Source organism: Urocampus carinirostris, chromosome 3, assembly GCF_059441175.1.
Source record: "Urocampus carinirostris isolate Australia breed hairy pipefish chromosome 3, RoL_Ucar_1.0, whole genome shotgun sequence".
Lineage (NCBI taxonomy): Eukaryota > Metazoa > Chordata > Actinopteri > Syngnathiformes > Syngnathidae > Urocampus > Urocampus carinirostris.
Window position 1 is genome coordinate 9,519,128 of NC_142351.1, and position 18,159 is coordinate 9,537,286.

At 40.9% G+C, this 18,159-nt stretch overlaps 1 protein-coding gene across 1 annotated transcript in view; it reads left to right on the forward strand.

Moving 5' to 3' along the window:
• Window positions 1-18,159, forward strand: part of lama5 (laminin, alpha 5) — a 159,593-nt gene that overhangs the window by 19,141 nt on the left and 122,293 nt on the right. The window contains exons 4-5 of the mRNA XM_088330583.1: window positions 15,649-15,766; window positions 15,857-15,975. Of these exons, the coding sequence (XP_088186709.1) occupies window positions 15,649-15,766; window positions 15,857-15,975 (237 nt within the window). The remainder of the gene's footprint in view (window positions 1-15,648; window positions 15,767-15,856; window positions 15,976-18,159) is intronic.

The following is an 18,159-nucleotide window of genomic DNA, read 5'->3' on the forward strand; positions in this document are numbered from 1 at the left end:
GTTAAAAACTCCCAGACAGGTTCACTACTCAACCACAATCATGGGTAAGACTGCTGACCTGACTTCTGTCCAAAAGGTCACCGGTGACACCCTCAAGCAAGAGGGTAAGCCACAAGAAGAAATCTCTGAGCGAATAGGCTCTTCCCAGAGTGTGATATCAAGGCACCTCAGTGGCAAGTCTGTGGAAAGAAACAAGTGAGGCAGCTCAACCAGAAGAGGTGACCAGATCCTGAGGAAAATTGTAGAGCATGGCCGATTCCAGACCTTGGGGGACCTGAGGAAACAGTGGACTGTGCAGGAAATGAACTACAGGTGCCGCATTCCCCAGGTCAAGCCACTTTTGAACCAGACACCGCGTCAGAAACTGCTAACCTGGGCGACAGAGAAGCAACACTGGACTCTTGCTCAGTGGAGCAAAGTACTTTTTTAGGATGGTTGGAGGATCAAGGTGCCAGAGTCTGGAGGAAGACTGGGGATAAGGAAATTCCAAAACGCCTGTCCAGTGTTAAGTATCCACAGTCAGTGATGGTCTGAGGCGCCTTGTCAGCTGCTGGTATTGGTGCACTGGGTTTTATCTTGGGCAGGGTAGATGCAGCTTGCTATTAGATTTTGGAGGACTTCATGTTTCCATCTGCTGAAAAACTTTATGGAGATAACGATTTTATTTTTTAGCACGACCTGGAACCTGCTCACCATGCCAAAATCACTGGCAAATGGTTTACAGACCATGGTGTTACTGTGCTCAATTGGCCTGCCGACTCTCATGACCTGAACTCCATAGAGAATCTAGGGGATAATGTGAAAAGGGACGGTGAGAGACACGAGACCTTGTGGATATAGAAGCATCCTGGGCCTCCATAACACCTCAGCAGTGCCACAGGCTGATTGCCTCCCATGCCACGCAATATCGAAGCAGTCATTTCTGAAAAAGAATAGAATTTTCTCACAATATGCTATTTTTTAATCCGAGACTTATCATTTCTCTACTGGTGCACAAAACGAACCATTCAGAACAAACCTAACACAGTGCACAAAATACTTGTTCCCTGGTGGTGCAAGGCTAGAGTTGCTCAACTTGGCATTGCAACTATCTGCAGATAAGACACCAACTCCAATCCTGTTCTTTGATATGAGAATCCCTATTGGACATGTATCTTTTTGGCTCCTCATGTTTGTTATGGAACATGAAATGAATTAGATCATCCCTGATTGGCCAAGCAATGTCACATGATCATCTGCAGCCACTGATGACATGAATCGGTGAGTCTTGACTAGTGCTGTGCGCATTACTGAAAACAAGTAACAAGTTGCAGTTATTCTACTTTAATAGTAATTGTTACCCACTCAACATGCTGCCTACCATTTCATACTCGTGACACACAAACCGAAAAATGAGCATATGTCTATGTTCTGCATTTATATAACGCTTTTCAAGTCAATGTGCTTCACATTTTCCATTTTACACACACTAACTGATAGCAGCGTCAGCCATGCAAGGCCACTACCTGCTCTTCAGGGGCATTAGGGATTCAGTGTATTGCCCATGGACACTTCAACATACCACTCGCCGGGTTATCGAACCTACGACCTCTTGATCCCAAGATGAGCGCTTTACCTCCTGAGCTACTGCTGCCCCTCCACTATAAGCGCACCCTCTGCTTTCAGTATTTTACTTTATAGTTAAATTTAGCTTATTAAATTCAGCTTAGATGTGAGCATATACGGTAGGGAGAATATCTACATTAGGAGAAATTCAGCGTCCTTGTTCTTGTCTGCTTGAGATGGCGCCACCATAATTGTACTCTGTTCCTTTTTGTATATATATGTATGTATACTGGACTGTCTCAGAAAATTAGAATATTGTGATAAAGTTCTTTATTTTCTGTAATGCAATTAAAAAAACAAAAATGTCATACAATTTGGATTCATTACACATCAACTGAACTATTTCAAGCCTTTTATTATTTTAATATTGCTGAATTTGGCTTACAGCTTAAGAAAACTCAAAAATCCTATCTCAAAATATTAGAATACTTCCTCAGACCAAGTAAAAAAATAATTTTATAACAGCAAAACTAAATCAAACATTTGAAAATGTCCTTTGATGCACTCAGTACTTGGTTGGGAATCCTTTTGCACGGATTACTGCATCAATCCGGCGTGGCATGGAGGCAATCAGCCTGTGGCATTGCTGAGGTGTTATTGATGCCCAGGATGCTTCGATAGCGGCCTTCAGCTCATTTGCATTTGTAGGTCTGGTGTCTTTCATCTTCTTAACTATACCCCACAAATTCTCGATGGGGTTCAGGTCAGGGGAATTAGCAGGCCAATCAAGGACAGTGATGCCATGGTCAGTGCACCAGTTACTGGTGGTTTTGGCACTGTGGGCAGGTGCCAGATCATGCTGGAAAATGAAATCCTCATCTCCATAGAGCTTTTCAGCAGATGGAAGCATGTAGTGCTCTAAAATCTCTTGGTACACAGTTGCATTTACTCTGGACTTGATGAAACACAGTGGACCAACACCAGCAGCTGACATGGCTCCCCAAACCATTGCTGACTGTGGGAACTTCACACTGGATTTCAAGCAACTTGGATTTTGCTCCTCTCCAGCCTTTCTCCAGACTCTGGCGCCTTGACTCCCAAATGAAATTCAAAACTTCAGTGCTTCTTCTCCATAGCCCAAGTCAGACGCTTCTTCCGTTGTCTTGAGTTCAGAAGTGGCTTGACCATGGGAATACGGCTATTGTAGCCCATTTCCCGGACACGTCTGTGAACTGTGGCTTTTGATACCTGGACTCCAGCTTCAGCCCACTGTCTTTGAAGCTCCCCCAAATTCTGGAAGCGGCTCTTCGTCACAATTTTGTTAAGGCTGCGGTCATCTCTCTTGGTTGTGCAGCGTTTCCGGCCACATTTTTCCCTTCCAACAGACTTTTTGTGGATATGCTTTGAAACTGCACTCTGTGAACAGCCTGCTCTTTGAGAATTTTCCTTTTGTGTCTTACCCTCCATCAGGAGGGTATCAATGATGGTCCTCTGGACAGCAGTCAGATCAGCAGTCTTCCCCATACTTGTGATTTAGTTTACTGAACCAAGCTGAGTGTTTTTAAGGCTCAGGAAACCCTCGCAAGGTGTTTCGAGTTAATTAGATGATTCAGGTGATTAGTTGAATAGCCTACTTGTATACTTTTTCATGATATTCTAATATTTTGAGATAGGATTTTTGAGTTTTCTTAAGCTGTAAGCCAAATTCAGCAATATTAAAATAATAAAAGGCTTGAAATAGTTCAGTTGATGTGTAATGAATCCAGAATGTATGACATTTTTGTTTTTTTAATTGCATTACAGAAAATAAAGAACTTTATCACAATATTCTAATTTTCTGAGACAGTCCAGTATATATATATATATATATATATATATATATATATATATATAAAAGCAACCTTCAGGAATTGCAGCTACCAGATGAGGGATATATGTGACAACAACTCAACAATGAGAGGACACTAAATGCAGATCAACAACTATAAATTAGCAAAGCAACGTAGTAACGCACGTACTAACAGTAGAGTCACAAAATGTCATTACTGACATATTACAGTACTTGTTATAGAGAAAGGTTATTGCATTCTGGGAATTTGTCCCAACACTGATTTTGATTCACCGAACCCCTAAGGTTTGATCAAACCCCGGTCAACAACCACAGTTCTAAATGGAGTCGGTATGCCTTTGTTGTGTAGGGTTTTGGAGTCTGATTTTGCTCGAGATAAGCCAAGTTGGACTTCCATGACTACAAGCAAAAGTTCTGTTTGCTGACAGCCAGGGTTAATGCTAAGATCAGGGAGATCTGTATATCCTTTTATGAAAAGACTAGATCTAGAGCAGGGGTGTCAAACTTATTTTAACTAGGGGCCACATAATAGAAAAAAAATCTCGGGGCCGGACTAGTGGATTACAGTATACCGAAAGAAAGAGGGTGAAAAAGAGAGAAAGGAAAAAAAGAAAAGTAAAGAGAAACAAATGAAAGGGAGAGATAAATAAAGAGAGCACAATATAGAAAGGGAGAAAAGGGAGCAATAAGGATACAAAAATGAGAGAAAGACACAGAAAGGTAGAAAGCGAGACAAAGGGAGAGAGAAAGCAAATAAAAGAATGAGAGAAGAGAAGGAGAAAAAGACAGGGAAAATGAGTGAGTGTGAGATACTGAGAGGGAGAAAGAAAGAGTGTGGTAGAGAGAAAGTGAGAAAAAAGACATGACAAAAGAGAGAGAGGGAAAAAAAGAGAAAGTTAAAGTGAGGAAAAAAAACAGTGCAAAGGAGAGAAATGAAAAGATAGAGAAAGAGAGGGTGAGAGAAAAAGAGTGAGAGCAAGAATGAGAGAGATAGACAGAGAGAGTGAAAAGTGAGAAGAAAATGAGAGAGCGTGAGAAAGACCTAAAATGAGAGGAAGAAAGAGAGGGACCGCAACAGTTGTCTTGTGAGTGGCACCTGGCTTTGGTGACATCAAGTGGCCTTATTTAAAACTTCAACTCATTATTCTATTGTGCTTCATTTTGCAATGTCTCGCGGGCCAGATTAAAACCCTTGGCGGGCCTGATCCGGCCCGCGGGCCGCATGTTTGACACCTGTGATCTAGAGAAAGTCTAAGACCGACTTCTTTTATACCAGGTTCGATCATATACAAGCCAGGGAAGGATAATACAGGGTTTTTAAAATCCTTGAGTTTCATTTTGCGTTTTTAAGGAGCAAAAAGTGCTTGAATTTTGGGTGAAGTGCTTTTAAATGCTTGAATCTTTTGCCACGTTTCTCAAGTCTGCTTGAAAATGATGCAGCCACTGCTCTCTTGTGGCTTCGCTTTGCTATTGCATCTCTTCCCCTGTGAATAAGCAGCTGGCATTAGTTTGTATGGCATTATCATAACCCCCCCATACGGGTTACACCCAAGAGGAGAGGTGCATGTTACTCCTTAAAGGCCACTATGAAATGTGTATAAGTGCAAGGAGTACAAATCAATTATGGGACATGCGTAAAACTTTAGGTAGCGTTTCACAGTGCTAAATTGTAATTGGATGAACTTTCTGCAACTGAAAATTTAAGCTACCCAATTACTCAAAACTATCTAAAAATCATATGTCTTGATAAATGCAGGCACTAGATATTTATATTGCAGATATTTTTGTGCTTTCTGCAAAATGCATGATTCACACAGATTTTTTTTAACGGTCCTGGAGAATTTGGAAAATTGGCTATGAAAGTCCTTAAAAAGTACCGTAAATTCCGAACTATAGAGCGCACCTGATTATAAGCCGCACCCACCACATTTTTAAGAGGGAAACCGATTTTTGTACTTACACAAGCCGCACCTGTATATAAGCTGCATGCGCCCAAATCAAAACATGTAACACAATCACAAAATTAGCCTAAACCTGGTCATTGAGTCCCACGATTGAAGCTGAATACAAAGAATGAATACAATGAATACAAAGTACACAAAAAGTAGCGGCTTATAGTCCGGAATTTACGGTACTTGAATTTGGCTATGAAAAAGGTGTGACGTTATTGCTGGAAAACTTCTGTATTACGCAATCTTTTCCCAATGACCCCTTTGAAGTGGATTAAGAGTCCCCTGTTATAGAAATGCTCTTTGTATTCACATGCACCAAGTAAAAATGACCTTAATGTTTGTTCCAAGAAGCGGATACAATTTTACTCGCATATTGTGCCAGTTTTGTATTTCCTGTCATTGAATATTTTTTGAAGGTCGAGCTTGTTATTGGAGGAACACCATTGTACCATGCATGATCATGATTAACACAAAAAGGTTGTGACATAGAGAAACTCTTATTTTTATAACAACCTCCTGTGGGAAATACACACCCAAAATCTTTCCCATGTTGCCCTTTGAGTGTGAGTGTGTGCGTGTGCTTGCGGGAGTGCATAGGCAACGTCCTTTTCTTATAGTGTGTGGTGGGCATCAACGTTTGCTGGATTGAATGATTTGAAAGTGGAGCAACTTGTTTGACCCTAATAGGAATTAGGAGTGTGCTTGCATGTGTGCCAGAGCTGCGATGGATGCCAAATTGTTCTTTTTGAAAGAAAGAATGAGAGGTGGTTGGTGAAAATGAATGGCACCGTCATCATTATCATCATTGCGGTCTTCATATAGATTCAACATAATGTATAATAAGAGTATCTAGTATAACAACAATAATTCTCATGGGTGCTCATGGTGAGAACTGACTATTTGGTGGGTGTGAGTTGTCTATAATACAAGTATCTTTAGACCTGCTGTATAGGGGGTCTGCCCCCAGACAGCATCTGTGCATTAAAAAGACAAGGCACGGGAGCTTGAGAAAGATCAAGCTCCTACTTGTCTGCCCTAACTATGAGATGTGCAGTACGTGACTGTTTTGTGTTCTTATTAAGATGTATGTCTATGTGATTGTATTCCCAGTTATTTAGTTTTTGTTTGTTTTTCACCAACATATTTAGTCACCTCATTGTTTATAAATATAGATCCAGATTGTGATAAATTTGCATAATATTATGGTGATAGCAATATAATAGCAACCAAAATATTGGTCATGATTTTCTATCGTTCAGACCCTATTTTCTTCCTCTATATTTTGACAATATTGTTTCTTTGTATGTGGATTTGAACAGGTGAATATTTGGTCACTTCGTCCTATACTGTGTTCCAAAGTGTCACTCCACATACAGACACACACATACTTTTCCTGGTGATCTCACAAGTTGGATCTAAAAGTTACCACATACCCTCATGGTATAGCTTCCTTCTTTACGTATAAATATTTTTGGATGCTCTCTGTTTACTGTAAATACTAGTTGTGAAATGGAAAATTCCACTAAATCAAACAGTTTTAATAAATAATTAAAATGGACCAATGAATAATCAAACTGGCAAAGGCTCAGCCAATGATCAGCTCCAGGCCGATCAAACACAGTCTGTTGTTACCTGTAAGTGTCGTGATAGTTGGAAGATGTCTGCTTGAAGCAGATTAATTTTTAAGAATCCCTCACAAAGTCCCTGTTAAAAAAAGGCATGTGCAGAAGAGGTTACAATCCGCCAAAGAACACATCAACTGGCCTAAAAAAATGGAGGAACATTTTGTGGACTTATGAAAGTAAAATTGTCCTTTTTGGGTCCAGGGGCCACAGACCTTGTGTGAGACGACCTCCATACTCTGAATTCAAACCTCAGTACACACTGAAGACAGTAAAGCATGGTGGTGCAAGTATCATGGTCTGGGCATGTTTCTCTTACCCTGGTGTTGGGCCTATTTATCGCATACCAGGGATCATGGATCAGTTTGTGTATGTCAAGATACTTGAAGAGGTTATTTTGCTTTATGCCCTTGAGATGGGTGTTTCAAAAAGACAATGACCCCAAACACACCAGTAGACGAGTTCCAAACCAATAAAATTAATGTTATGGAGTTGCCAGCCTAATCCCCAAATCTCAATCTAATGGAGAATATGTGGGGTGATATCAAAAATGCTGTTTGTGTGGCAAAACCAAGAAAGTTGAATGGATTATGGAATGTTTTAAGCAATTTTGGAGAGAAATAAAAACTGAAAGGTTGACTCAGATTTGAAGCAGTTATAAAAAAAAACTGCGGTCATGCAACTAAATATTAGGATTGCTAAATCTGACTTTTTTGGGAAATACAAAATCGTTTTGAGTTTTTACACTCAACAGCAGACATAATTTTTTTTGAACACACCTTATTGAACTATTTGCCCAATTGCACAGTCTTCAGAGTGGGCCTATTATGAATCCTCGGTCTTGTTGGTTTTCTGAGAATCTACTGCACCTACTGGTAACTTATCTGGCATGTAATAATAATGACAGTCCCTGGTTCTTTTTTAGTTTTTTTTGTACACAAAAGGCCTTGTTTGAGTAACACTTTAGAAGTCCTGTGGAAATAAGGTCACAATGGATTTTTCTCTTGCCCTGGATGTGATGATGTGGAGTGCCTACCAGCCGAGATTGTTTTGGAAAATACGTGTTGACAGAAACCCCGACATGAGCCCAGATTGAATGCCGCAGGTGTGACTCCTCCCACTCTTGCTATCACTTCCTCTTTGTCACTGAAAAGAACCAGCATCCTAGCTTTCCTAACTTGGAATGTTCTTATCTCCATTTCTTGTGATGTTCCTGCTGCTCTTCCTCCGGTTTTCCCAGCGCTGGCTTAATTATATCTTATGTATAGTTGTACAAACACACATACACCTACACACAAACAGCCGCATACCTATGTGAGAAATCCTCCAGGAATCTAGAACTGACACCCAGAAAGACAGCACTGTCAATCTCTATGAAATGCTGAGATGGTGATGACAGAAGATGAAGTCATCCATGGTCCCTCCCGAGAAGTCTGTTTCCACAATCGTGTGAATTCAGTTCACAATTTTTCCATTCTTGTCTCGACAACCCCTATCCTTACGTGTGTTTTGTCTAGTGGGTGTAGCTGAGAAGAAAATAGGTGCATTTGTTGTCTCGTTGTAGCATGTTCGACGTGAACATGGACACCTGGAACACGAATGTGGTGATTACAGGAACATCGTCCCTGTCATTACACATGGACCTGCACACAAACTTCTTCGCACATTTTTCCACCTTTCTTTTACGTCTTTGGAACGTACCACTCTCTCCAATGCAGCGTTGTCTGTTCTATGAAGTTCTCCAAGTACGGTTGTCCCTTGATTCAATTGTCTTTAAAGTTCACAGATCCCCTAACCGCTAGGGTCCTAGGGGCACCACTTCTCAAGTCAAGTCAAGTCACATTTATTTATATAAGCCTTAATCACAAAAATGTCTCAAAGGACTGCACAGGATTACAATTACAAAATTGCACAATGACCTGATTTTAAACCAGCATGCGGGCAAGGAACAACTCAAAAACCTCAGTGTGAGGAAAAAAAGGAAACCTTGAGAAAGGACCTCACATGTGGTAATCCCCCTTCCAGGATTGACCAGGGTGAATTAAGATTAGCATTACTGTACACAGAATGGTAAACACTAGGTAAGATGTTGAAAATGTCCGGAAAGAGCATGACACCAACGACGCCCCCAGCCTGTAAACTAGTCCAGAAAGTCTATGACTGCCACGACGCAGCTTCCCATCTCTGCCAGCTGGTAAATGCAGGGGTTGACATGCTTTAGGTCAGACGCTGGTCTGCTGACTCATCTCAGATCGTCCTTCTCCTTCGTATCAGCCAGGCAGGCAGTCGGAAAAAGACAGGACAATACAGAATATGAGGTAGACATCAATTATAAGCTTTGGAATAGAAGTGTTTCTTAAGCCTCCATTTAAAAACTTGCGTTGAGGTTGCAGATCTTATCTCCGGAGGCAGGGCGTTCCATAACACCGGGGCCCGGATGGAGAACGCTCTCGAGCCTGCAGACTTCTTGGCTCCCGGAGTCACAAGTAGACCGGCATTTTCCGAGCGCAGACTCCGTGCAGGAACATAGGGGGAAATCAAATCAGAGAGATAAGAGGGTGCAAGCCCATGCAAACATTTATATGTTAATAAGAGAACCTTAAAGTCGCATCTTAAGTGGACTGGGAGCCAGTGCAAGTTGGCCAATACAGGAGTAATATGCTCAAACTTTTTGGTCTTAGTCAAAAGTCTAGCTGCCACATTCTGAACTAGCTGTAAACTTTTAATGCTAGACATCGGGAGACCGGAAAGCAATGCATTACAGTAATCAAGCAGAGAAGCAATAAACGCATGAATTAAATCCTCTGCATCTGTTTGGGACAGCATCGAACGAATCTTCGCAATATTACGGAGGTGGTAGAAAGCTATTCTACTAATATTTTTCACGTGTAACTGAAACGACAGATTAGGATCAAATATAACACCTAGATTTTTGACCGAGTCACTATGGGTGATATTACATTTGTCTAGGTTCAGGGTAGTGTTTGAAAACAACTGATGACAGTGAGCTGGACCAATAATCATCGTGGTGTGTTTTGAGCAAGAACAGCCTGGTGGGGCCCATCCCTCTCCAGGCTGTATTTTATCTCTCCCATCCCCTATTCCTCTCCAACGTCGCCCCATGTTTCATTCTTTGAGAATGCAGTTTGGTCATTAGTAACTTGATTTAAAGGAACAGTGATATTGGTGCCTCCAAGTGGTACAAAAAAATCTTTCATCCAATAAAAAAAGATTGATTTGAATACTAGTCAAAAACACAACTACCATACCCACGTTGATTTATATTAAAATAATCAAAGGTGAGACATTATGTTTCTTCATCCCCATTTAAGTCTGAACCATGTCTGTCTGGTCCTGCCACAAAGCTTTGCCGTGTATCACTTGCCCTGACCAGACCTCACAATGCATTCTAGTGGTCAAATATTACACATTGGAGCTTTAATAATAATAATAATAATAATTTCCTTGTATTGTCATTCTGTGTAACAATGTACACAGAACGAAATGTCGATTGCACCTGACCCGTTGTAGCGAGCCGATGCAGCCGCAGCCAACAGAGGGCGCCGCCGACCACTTTTTAAGTCTTAGGAATGACTCGGCCGGGGCGCGAACCCGAACCTCCCAGTCTCAAAGCGGGCGCCTTACCATCTAGGCTACTGAGCTGGTTTAAGGATCAAAATAATAATTTCAGGGACTAATACTTTCTAAAATCTTCCCATGGAGCTGTATTAGAATAGAATATAATAGAATATACCTTTATTGTCATTGTTACAACATGGGATATATTGTGACAACGAAATTAGACGTGGCACTCCAGCTCCACATTTTACAGTGAGGATGTAAGGAAAACAAAGAGATAAAGGAACAAAGAAGATGTTTGTACTGTCCTTGTTGTATAGGCTTTGTTTTCCTCCGGAGGGGGGGTGTATGAGGGGGTGAGGGACAGACAGAGATGGGCAGATCCAACTAGATGTTTGATCTTACTGTACACACGGTCCAGTGTTTTTTTCGCTAATTGTTCAGTCCACGTATTGAATGGATTTGGGAAGTACAGCCCTTAAACAAGCCCGATTAAAGTCGCCAGCGACGATAACAGCTCCTTTGGGGTGTGCAAGCTTCTGTTTATTGATAGCAGCGGGCAGGAGATTTAGCGCTATGCTAACGTTAGCATCCAGTTGAACGTTAGCATCCGGTGGAACGTAAACAGAAGGCACAATGACCACAGTTAGCTCGCTCGGTAGATAGAAGGGTCTACACGATACTGCTAGAAACTCTATATTGAGTGAGCAGTGTGTGTAGGAACTTGATAGTGTGTGTTCAGAGTTTTAGCAAACTGGACTAGGACAGGTGGGCAATCCGGTCCTCAAGGGCCACAAGCCCTGCATGTTTTTGGAGATTTCTCTTTGACTCTGCTGATTCCATTCACCAAGATTACTCAATAAAGTCACGAGCTAGGTTCCCGATCCATGGACTCGAGAGAATTACAATCAATACGCACCCCTTTATACCTTGGACAATTTTTGACTCGCCAATCAACCCGTATTAATGTTTTTGGAATGCAGGAGGAATGTTTAAATGAAAGGCATGGCAGAAATACAAACTCCACACAGGAAGGCCGGTACCTGGAATAGAACTTGAGACCTCTAAACCCTGAGGCAGATGTGATAACTAGGCAGCTACCATGCTTGTATGAATGCAAAAATAGAGATTTCGTGCCTTGGCCGGGTCAGGAACCCACTCGGTGATGAGGAAGCACAGTGCAGAAACACTGGTTCATTTTTTTCAGGCAGGGTTTGGTACGCAGAAAGTCAAGTAGCCAAGCGATAATCGTGGTCAAGGATAAAGGTGCGGGGTCTGTGTTCCATGGGGTCCAAATAGTGAGGGCAACAATCCAAGAGTTGGTAAGGCAGTACTCCGGAAAAGCAGACAAGGGTTTTGTACATTAAAATGACAAAACGCTTGGACAAGAGTGCTAGGTATGTGACATGAAGGCATCAAATTAGCACCAAGGAAACAGTGTTTAAATAGTGAAGAGGGAGAGTTGTCATTGGAGGGTAATCAGGAGACGTGACACCAGGTGTTGGGTGGAAATTAGAGGTAGGAAGTGAGTGACCAAATAAGGGCGAGAGAGAGAGAGAGAAAGGAAACCAAACCTGAGTGCAGGATTGTGACACGCGCTTAATATCTCACCCCTAGTGCGTGGGACGTCTTCATGTATTATGTTTTCGGAGCTAATATGTTTATAATACGATTTAAAACAAAAAAAAGATACAAAATCAACAGTTCTGAGTCAATTTTTTAGGCTTTTTTTCATACATTTGGAAACTTATTATCAGCCTTGCGTTTTCAACTGCAAGTAATGAGGACATGTCCAAGCTGCTTTCCACCACGGAATGTTTTATTACAGGTGGAACTTTTCTCTCCCCTTTTTCTGAGAGTGGGTGCGAGATAACAGCCCCTGGTTGTTTTAATGATTGTAGTTTGTGGACATTCCTTGGTGGCAGCACATTCCCGCTCCCCTTAGTAACCATGGAGATAAGACAAGAGACACACAAAGGAGCATTGAAGGGGGCAGGATTTCTACTTGACTTGTCCCCCCCTCAAGTAGATCTACACATATGCAATCACTCATTTTATCCAAAGCTTTTAACTTGTGTGTAAATAGAAGCTATCGCACCTCACATATTTCTCTTTCTCACTTGCCGTTTTCCCTCCAGTTCCTATTTTGCATTGTCAATTTTTAGATGTCGTCCTGAATCAGACACGTCACTCTTTTTTTGATATGCAACCGACAGCCAGGTAACTTATATGCAGCGGTGGGTAGAGTAGCCAACAATTTGACTCAAGTAAAAGTACTGCTTAATGAATGAATGAATGAAAACTTGATTTCGAACATTATAAAATAAAAACAGGGCAAAAATAATGTGAACATAACATGTTCGAAATGGGGGTAGTAAGAAGCATACGATTATTTTCCCTACACCTTCATCTTCCTATTAAATATATTTTACAGACCCCTTCTTTTGTGTCTAATATAACAAAACCTCAGGGATATACCGTATTTTCCGCACTATAAGGCGCACATAAAATCTGATTTTTTTTTTTTAAAGCTGACTATGCGCCTTATAATCCGGTGCGCCTTATATATGGATCAATATTGAATTACAAGGTCACGCAACTAAGAAGCAGCCACCGACTAAATTTTTCGCGTAGAAGAAGAACGTTTAATTTACCATAACAGTATCCGACATTTTTTTGCGTGTTGAGTAAATGGAGGAAAAGTAAAATGTTATGCCTTGCTGTTGTTCAAAGATGTTAAAGATGTGTCACGAAAATGCTTTACCTCAGAGAAAATAATAAAACGGCTGTTTATTCATTTTGGGAGTGAATGGAGTTGTGGAAAGCTCGTTTGTTATCTATTAATAAAGTTTGACTGACCTATCTGACTGTTTGTTTTAGCGCGGCACCATCTAATGGTTGCATAACGTAACTACAGTCTCCACTGTAGCGCCTTATAATGCGGTGCGCCTTATGTATGGAAAAGTTTTAAAATATATCATTCACTGAAGGTGCGCCTTATAACACAGTGCGCCTTATAGTGCGGAAAATACGGTACATATTACGTCGGTCAGATATCAATAATTATAATAATAACAATAGTCACATTTGTTATATACTAATCATTGTAGTACCCATCTATTAACGTTATAATGCTACTAGTCACTAAATATCATTGTGACACCGATGATAATAACCATAGCAATAATAACAGTTATGATATAATAATAGTAACAATAACAACAAGGTTAACTATAGTTTTAAACGCAGTATTTCCAATCTCTAGTATCACTCATACCCCATTTTTTTCATCTGTGTATTCTGCCAGTAATGTTTTATTGGATTTAAATTTGAACACCTGAATATTTGGACTTTGTTTGATCTCGTCTTGTAAATTGTTCCAAAGTTTGACTCCGCACACAGACACACACATACTTTTCCTGGTGGTTCTCACCTTTGGCATTTTGAATTAACTACAGCCCGTGAAGTTATAACTTCCCTCTTTCCGAGTGGAAATTTTTTGGTTGTTACTTCAGAATATCACTGGAGTAGATGTAAAAGTAGTTATCCAAATACCTATTTGAATTAAAGTAAAAAAGTACTTGGTGGAAAAATGACTCAAGTATTGAGTAACTGTAGCAACGTCGTATTTCCTGATTTCTTTTAACTACCAATCACATCATCAAATTATCAAAGTCCATGCTTATAAACAAAAAAATATATATTTTTAAAGTACCGTATTTTCCGCACTATAAGGCGCACCGGGTTATAGGGCGCACCCCGAAAAAATAGTTTTTGGTCCTATTTTTGACATACATAAGACGCACCGGATTATAAGGCGCTACAATGGGAACGTCGACAAAACAGTCAGATGATTCAGTCCAACTGATTACCCCCTTAACATTCCCAAAGCTTGCAAAGACGCAAATACGTGTCGAGAACACGTGCGGATGCGGTGTCCGTATGATGTCACTCAAATGCATCGTTCCAAATATCATTCGGAAGGTTCAAGTCTTGGGATTCAAGAAATGCCAACCATTCCTTAGTTTCTTTTTTCTTTTTTGCTCGCAACTTTACTGTATATATGACAATAAACACTTGGAATTTAGTTTAATTTAAAAATAGACACTCCATTCCATCCATTATTTGCATCGCTTATCACAGAAACATCGAGTTCAGTCTGAAACAAGATACAGAGATAATATATATAGCCGGAGTAGCTCACCGAAGTCGTTGTGTTCATAATAATGTGCAGCCGTGGTCCTCTTATATCCGCGAGTTTAGTAAATCCAGGAGAATAAAATATTTACAAATACAAAATAGTAAAAAAAATGCTTTCTGTATGCCGTCAGCCACGGGCTATACGCATTCATCTTTTTCGGCCAATTGCAGGCTTTGTTTTGCCGTTCAAGCCAATGCCAGCCTGTAAATAATAAAAAGGATCCGCCCCTTGACCTCCGAACAACTTTGGTTAATAGTGATCGATTCAACTGATGACTGACACGTCTTTTTTGGCCAATTGCAGGCTTTGTTTTGCCGTTCAAGCCAATGCCAGCCTGTAAATGATAAAAAGGATCCTCCCCTTGACCTCCGAATAACTTTAGCCAATAGTGATCCATTCAAATGATGATTGACACATTGGTTAGCCAATGAAACGCCGGTAAATAAATCCCAGCATACACCGCGGACTACTTGGCGTTCGGGGGAAAATCTAGTCGGCGGCTGCAAGTTAGTTGCAAGACTTTGCGAATTAATATTGATCCATAAATAAGGCGCATGGTCAGCTTTTGAAAAAAATAAAGGCTTTTAGGTGCGCCTTATAGTGCGGAAAATACGGTAGATTAAAATAATCGCGTAAATTCTAGCCCTTTATAAACAATAAAAAAAAAAAATCGTATAACTCAAATCAATAAATGAAGCACATGTAGCATATTTAAAGCCCCACTGCTTATCTTAACAGGCTCTGCGAGCAGAACAACAAGCTAGCCCATGAACATTCTGACTGTTCAGTCCCATGATTGATTTGCAGATACCAATAATTGGAAGATGACTGGTTGAAATGCAAAGGATACCCATCTCTGCTCGTCATAATGAAAATAATTTCACTGATGTGTGTACGCAGGTCTTCCATGTGGCCTATGTACTCATCAAGTTCGCCAACTCTCCTCGACCGGACTTGTGGGTCCTGGAAAGGTCAGTGGACTTTGGACAAACCTACCAGCCATGGCAGTATTTCTCCTGTGAGTACTAATTGTGTTATGTTTTCATCTTTTTAATCAGCCTGAATTCATTTTTACTGACCATTTGCCTGTCCGTGTGTCCTTGGGTAGCTTCCAAGCGAGATTGCATCGAGCGCTTTGGACAGAAAACCATTGAGAGAATCTCCAATGACAATGACGTTGTTTGTACGACTGAATACTCCCGAATCGTTCCTCTGGAAAATGGAGAGGTGACTTATTTCTTCATTTCTTGTTGTTATATCAAACTCTGTTTAATTATCAGCTCTTAGTATAAGAAATATTTCAGTGTTGTCTGTTGTGTAAAAGTGAAAAAGTGATAGCCCCGCTCCTTGATTTCAAAAAGGTTTAGGTTCATCCAACTAATTTTAATATTACACAGAGACAACCCACGAATAGAATCAAACCCCGTGCAAAAAAGTGATTCCCCCCTCTACCTTATAGCGCAGGGGTCAGCAACCTTTTCGGTGTGGAGTGCCACTTTCAAATGTCCTTGTAAATCAGTGTGCCACACCTTGATTAATGACTCGCACAATCATTTTTGTATATCCAACAGTGCTGTCATTTTACCCCAGTCCACATGGATATACATTGAAATCGTATAAGTGACCAATTTTATCTTCCACTATTCTTGTTCATCAACAAACTAAAAAATGAATGTGAGCAACATGTGGAAAGGCCTGTAGACATCCATGACTTCAACCATTTTTCATCAACAATGAACTACAATAAAAAAACAAATGATATGGACAGCTAGCATACCATTCATCAATGAAATCTTATTTCAGAAACTATCAAAACTTGAAACCCACACAAACACCTTTAATATATTCGCCATCAGTAAATGGTTTTCCGCGCTTTGCCATGCATGAGCAATGTGATAGCTTGCTTCAGTGGTGGTGTGTGTAGCAGTGACAAAGGTTTTCAGGGTATGTGTTTGTTTGCCGTACCTGGAAACAACGCGTTTTAATGTCTCCGCCTTGCCAGACTCGTTCTTGAATTCATGTTCATGTTTCGTCTCGTAATGATGTTTAACACTTGACGTGCGAGGTACAACGCTCTCGAGGCATAATGCACAAACAGCACGGTCATTTTTTGCACAAAGCTTCGGTCATCTGTCCAGACTGGCTGAAAAGAACGAGATTTTTTTCGCTGGAGGAGCTGTCGTGATTCGTTCATTTATCGCGCGCCCTTGTTTCTGTGGGAGGGTTAAAACACAGATCTTTCCTCTTCTGCGAGGCACCGCGCAGACACACGCTTACACACAGAGGGGGAGGAGGGCCGCGACTGTAAAGCCGCTAAACAACACAGCGCACAATGAAAATATCTAAATTTCAGGTAAAAATGTGCATTTAATTAAAAAATTCATTATTACTTTGCCATGCGCTTGCGTGCCGCTGGTAAACCCCTCGCGTGCCACTGCTGGCACGCGTGTCATAGGTTGCTGACCCCTGTTATAGCGAGTTGGGCCATCTTCGGCAGCGATAACTGAAATCAAACGTTTACGATAATTGGGGATGAGTCTGCCACAAAGCTACGGAGGAATATCGGCCCACTCTTCTTTGCAAAATTGGTTCAAATCTGCCATGTTGCAGGGTTTTCTAGCATCAGATCCCCATTCAAGGTCTCACCACCGTAGGGTTGCTCGATTAACTGAAATCTAAGTGGTATTGCGGTGTGACGTAGAGCGATTGTTTTATCGTCTTTGTATTTTTTTATAGTTTGCTATAGGATTGGAGTGTTTGGCCACCTAGAGCAGCGCGATATAACGGAGCAAACACGCTAGTGTTTTTGCTCGCTGGCTTTTTTCGTCGGGGTTATTTGGTTTATCGTTTAATTAACATGTTTATGTATAGTAAATTGGATGCTAAATGGTTTTGTCTTGCTGCTGCGCTCCCAAGTTCCCTGGAGGGGTCGGGGAAGTAGCTAAATAATACAATCCCCATGGCATTGTCTTTCAATCTACAGTGAACCTTTAACCATGGACCTAATAAGCTTGATTTTTGGGGTGCTCAAGAACCCCAATATATCTTTTTCATAACTTTTTTTTTCTCAATAAATAAAAGGATACTTAAATATGATGAAAAACACGAGATAAAAAATAAAAAAAAGGAAAACAAAGCAAAAATGTGAACAACGCAGCATCGGAAATACTCCACTGCCGTCAAATAGTTCTGTCCATTCATTTCCTGGAACTGCTCTGGAGCCAGGGTTCGTATGTCACTGGACCAAATCAGGTTTCCCATAAGAAAACTTTAAAATCATTGCATCCATTCATCCATTATCTGCACCGTTATCCTCGGGAGGGTCACGGGGGAGGCTGGAGCCCATCCCAGCTAACTTCGGGTAGTGGGCAGGGGTCACCCTGAACTGGTTGCCAGCCAGTCACAGGGCAC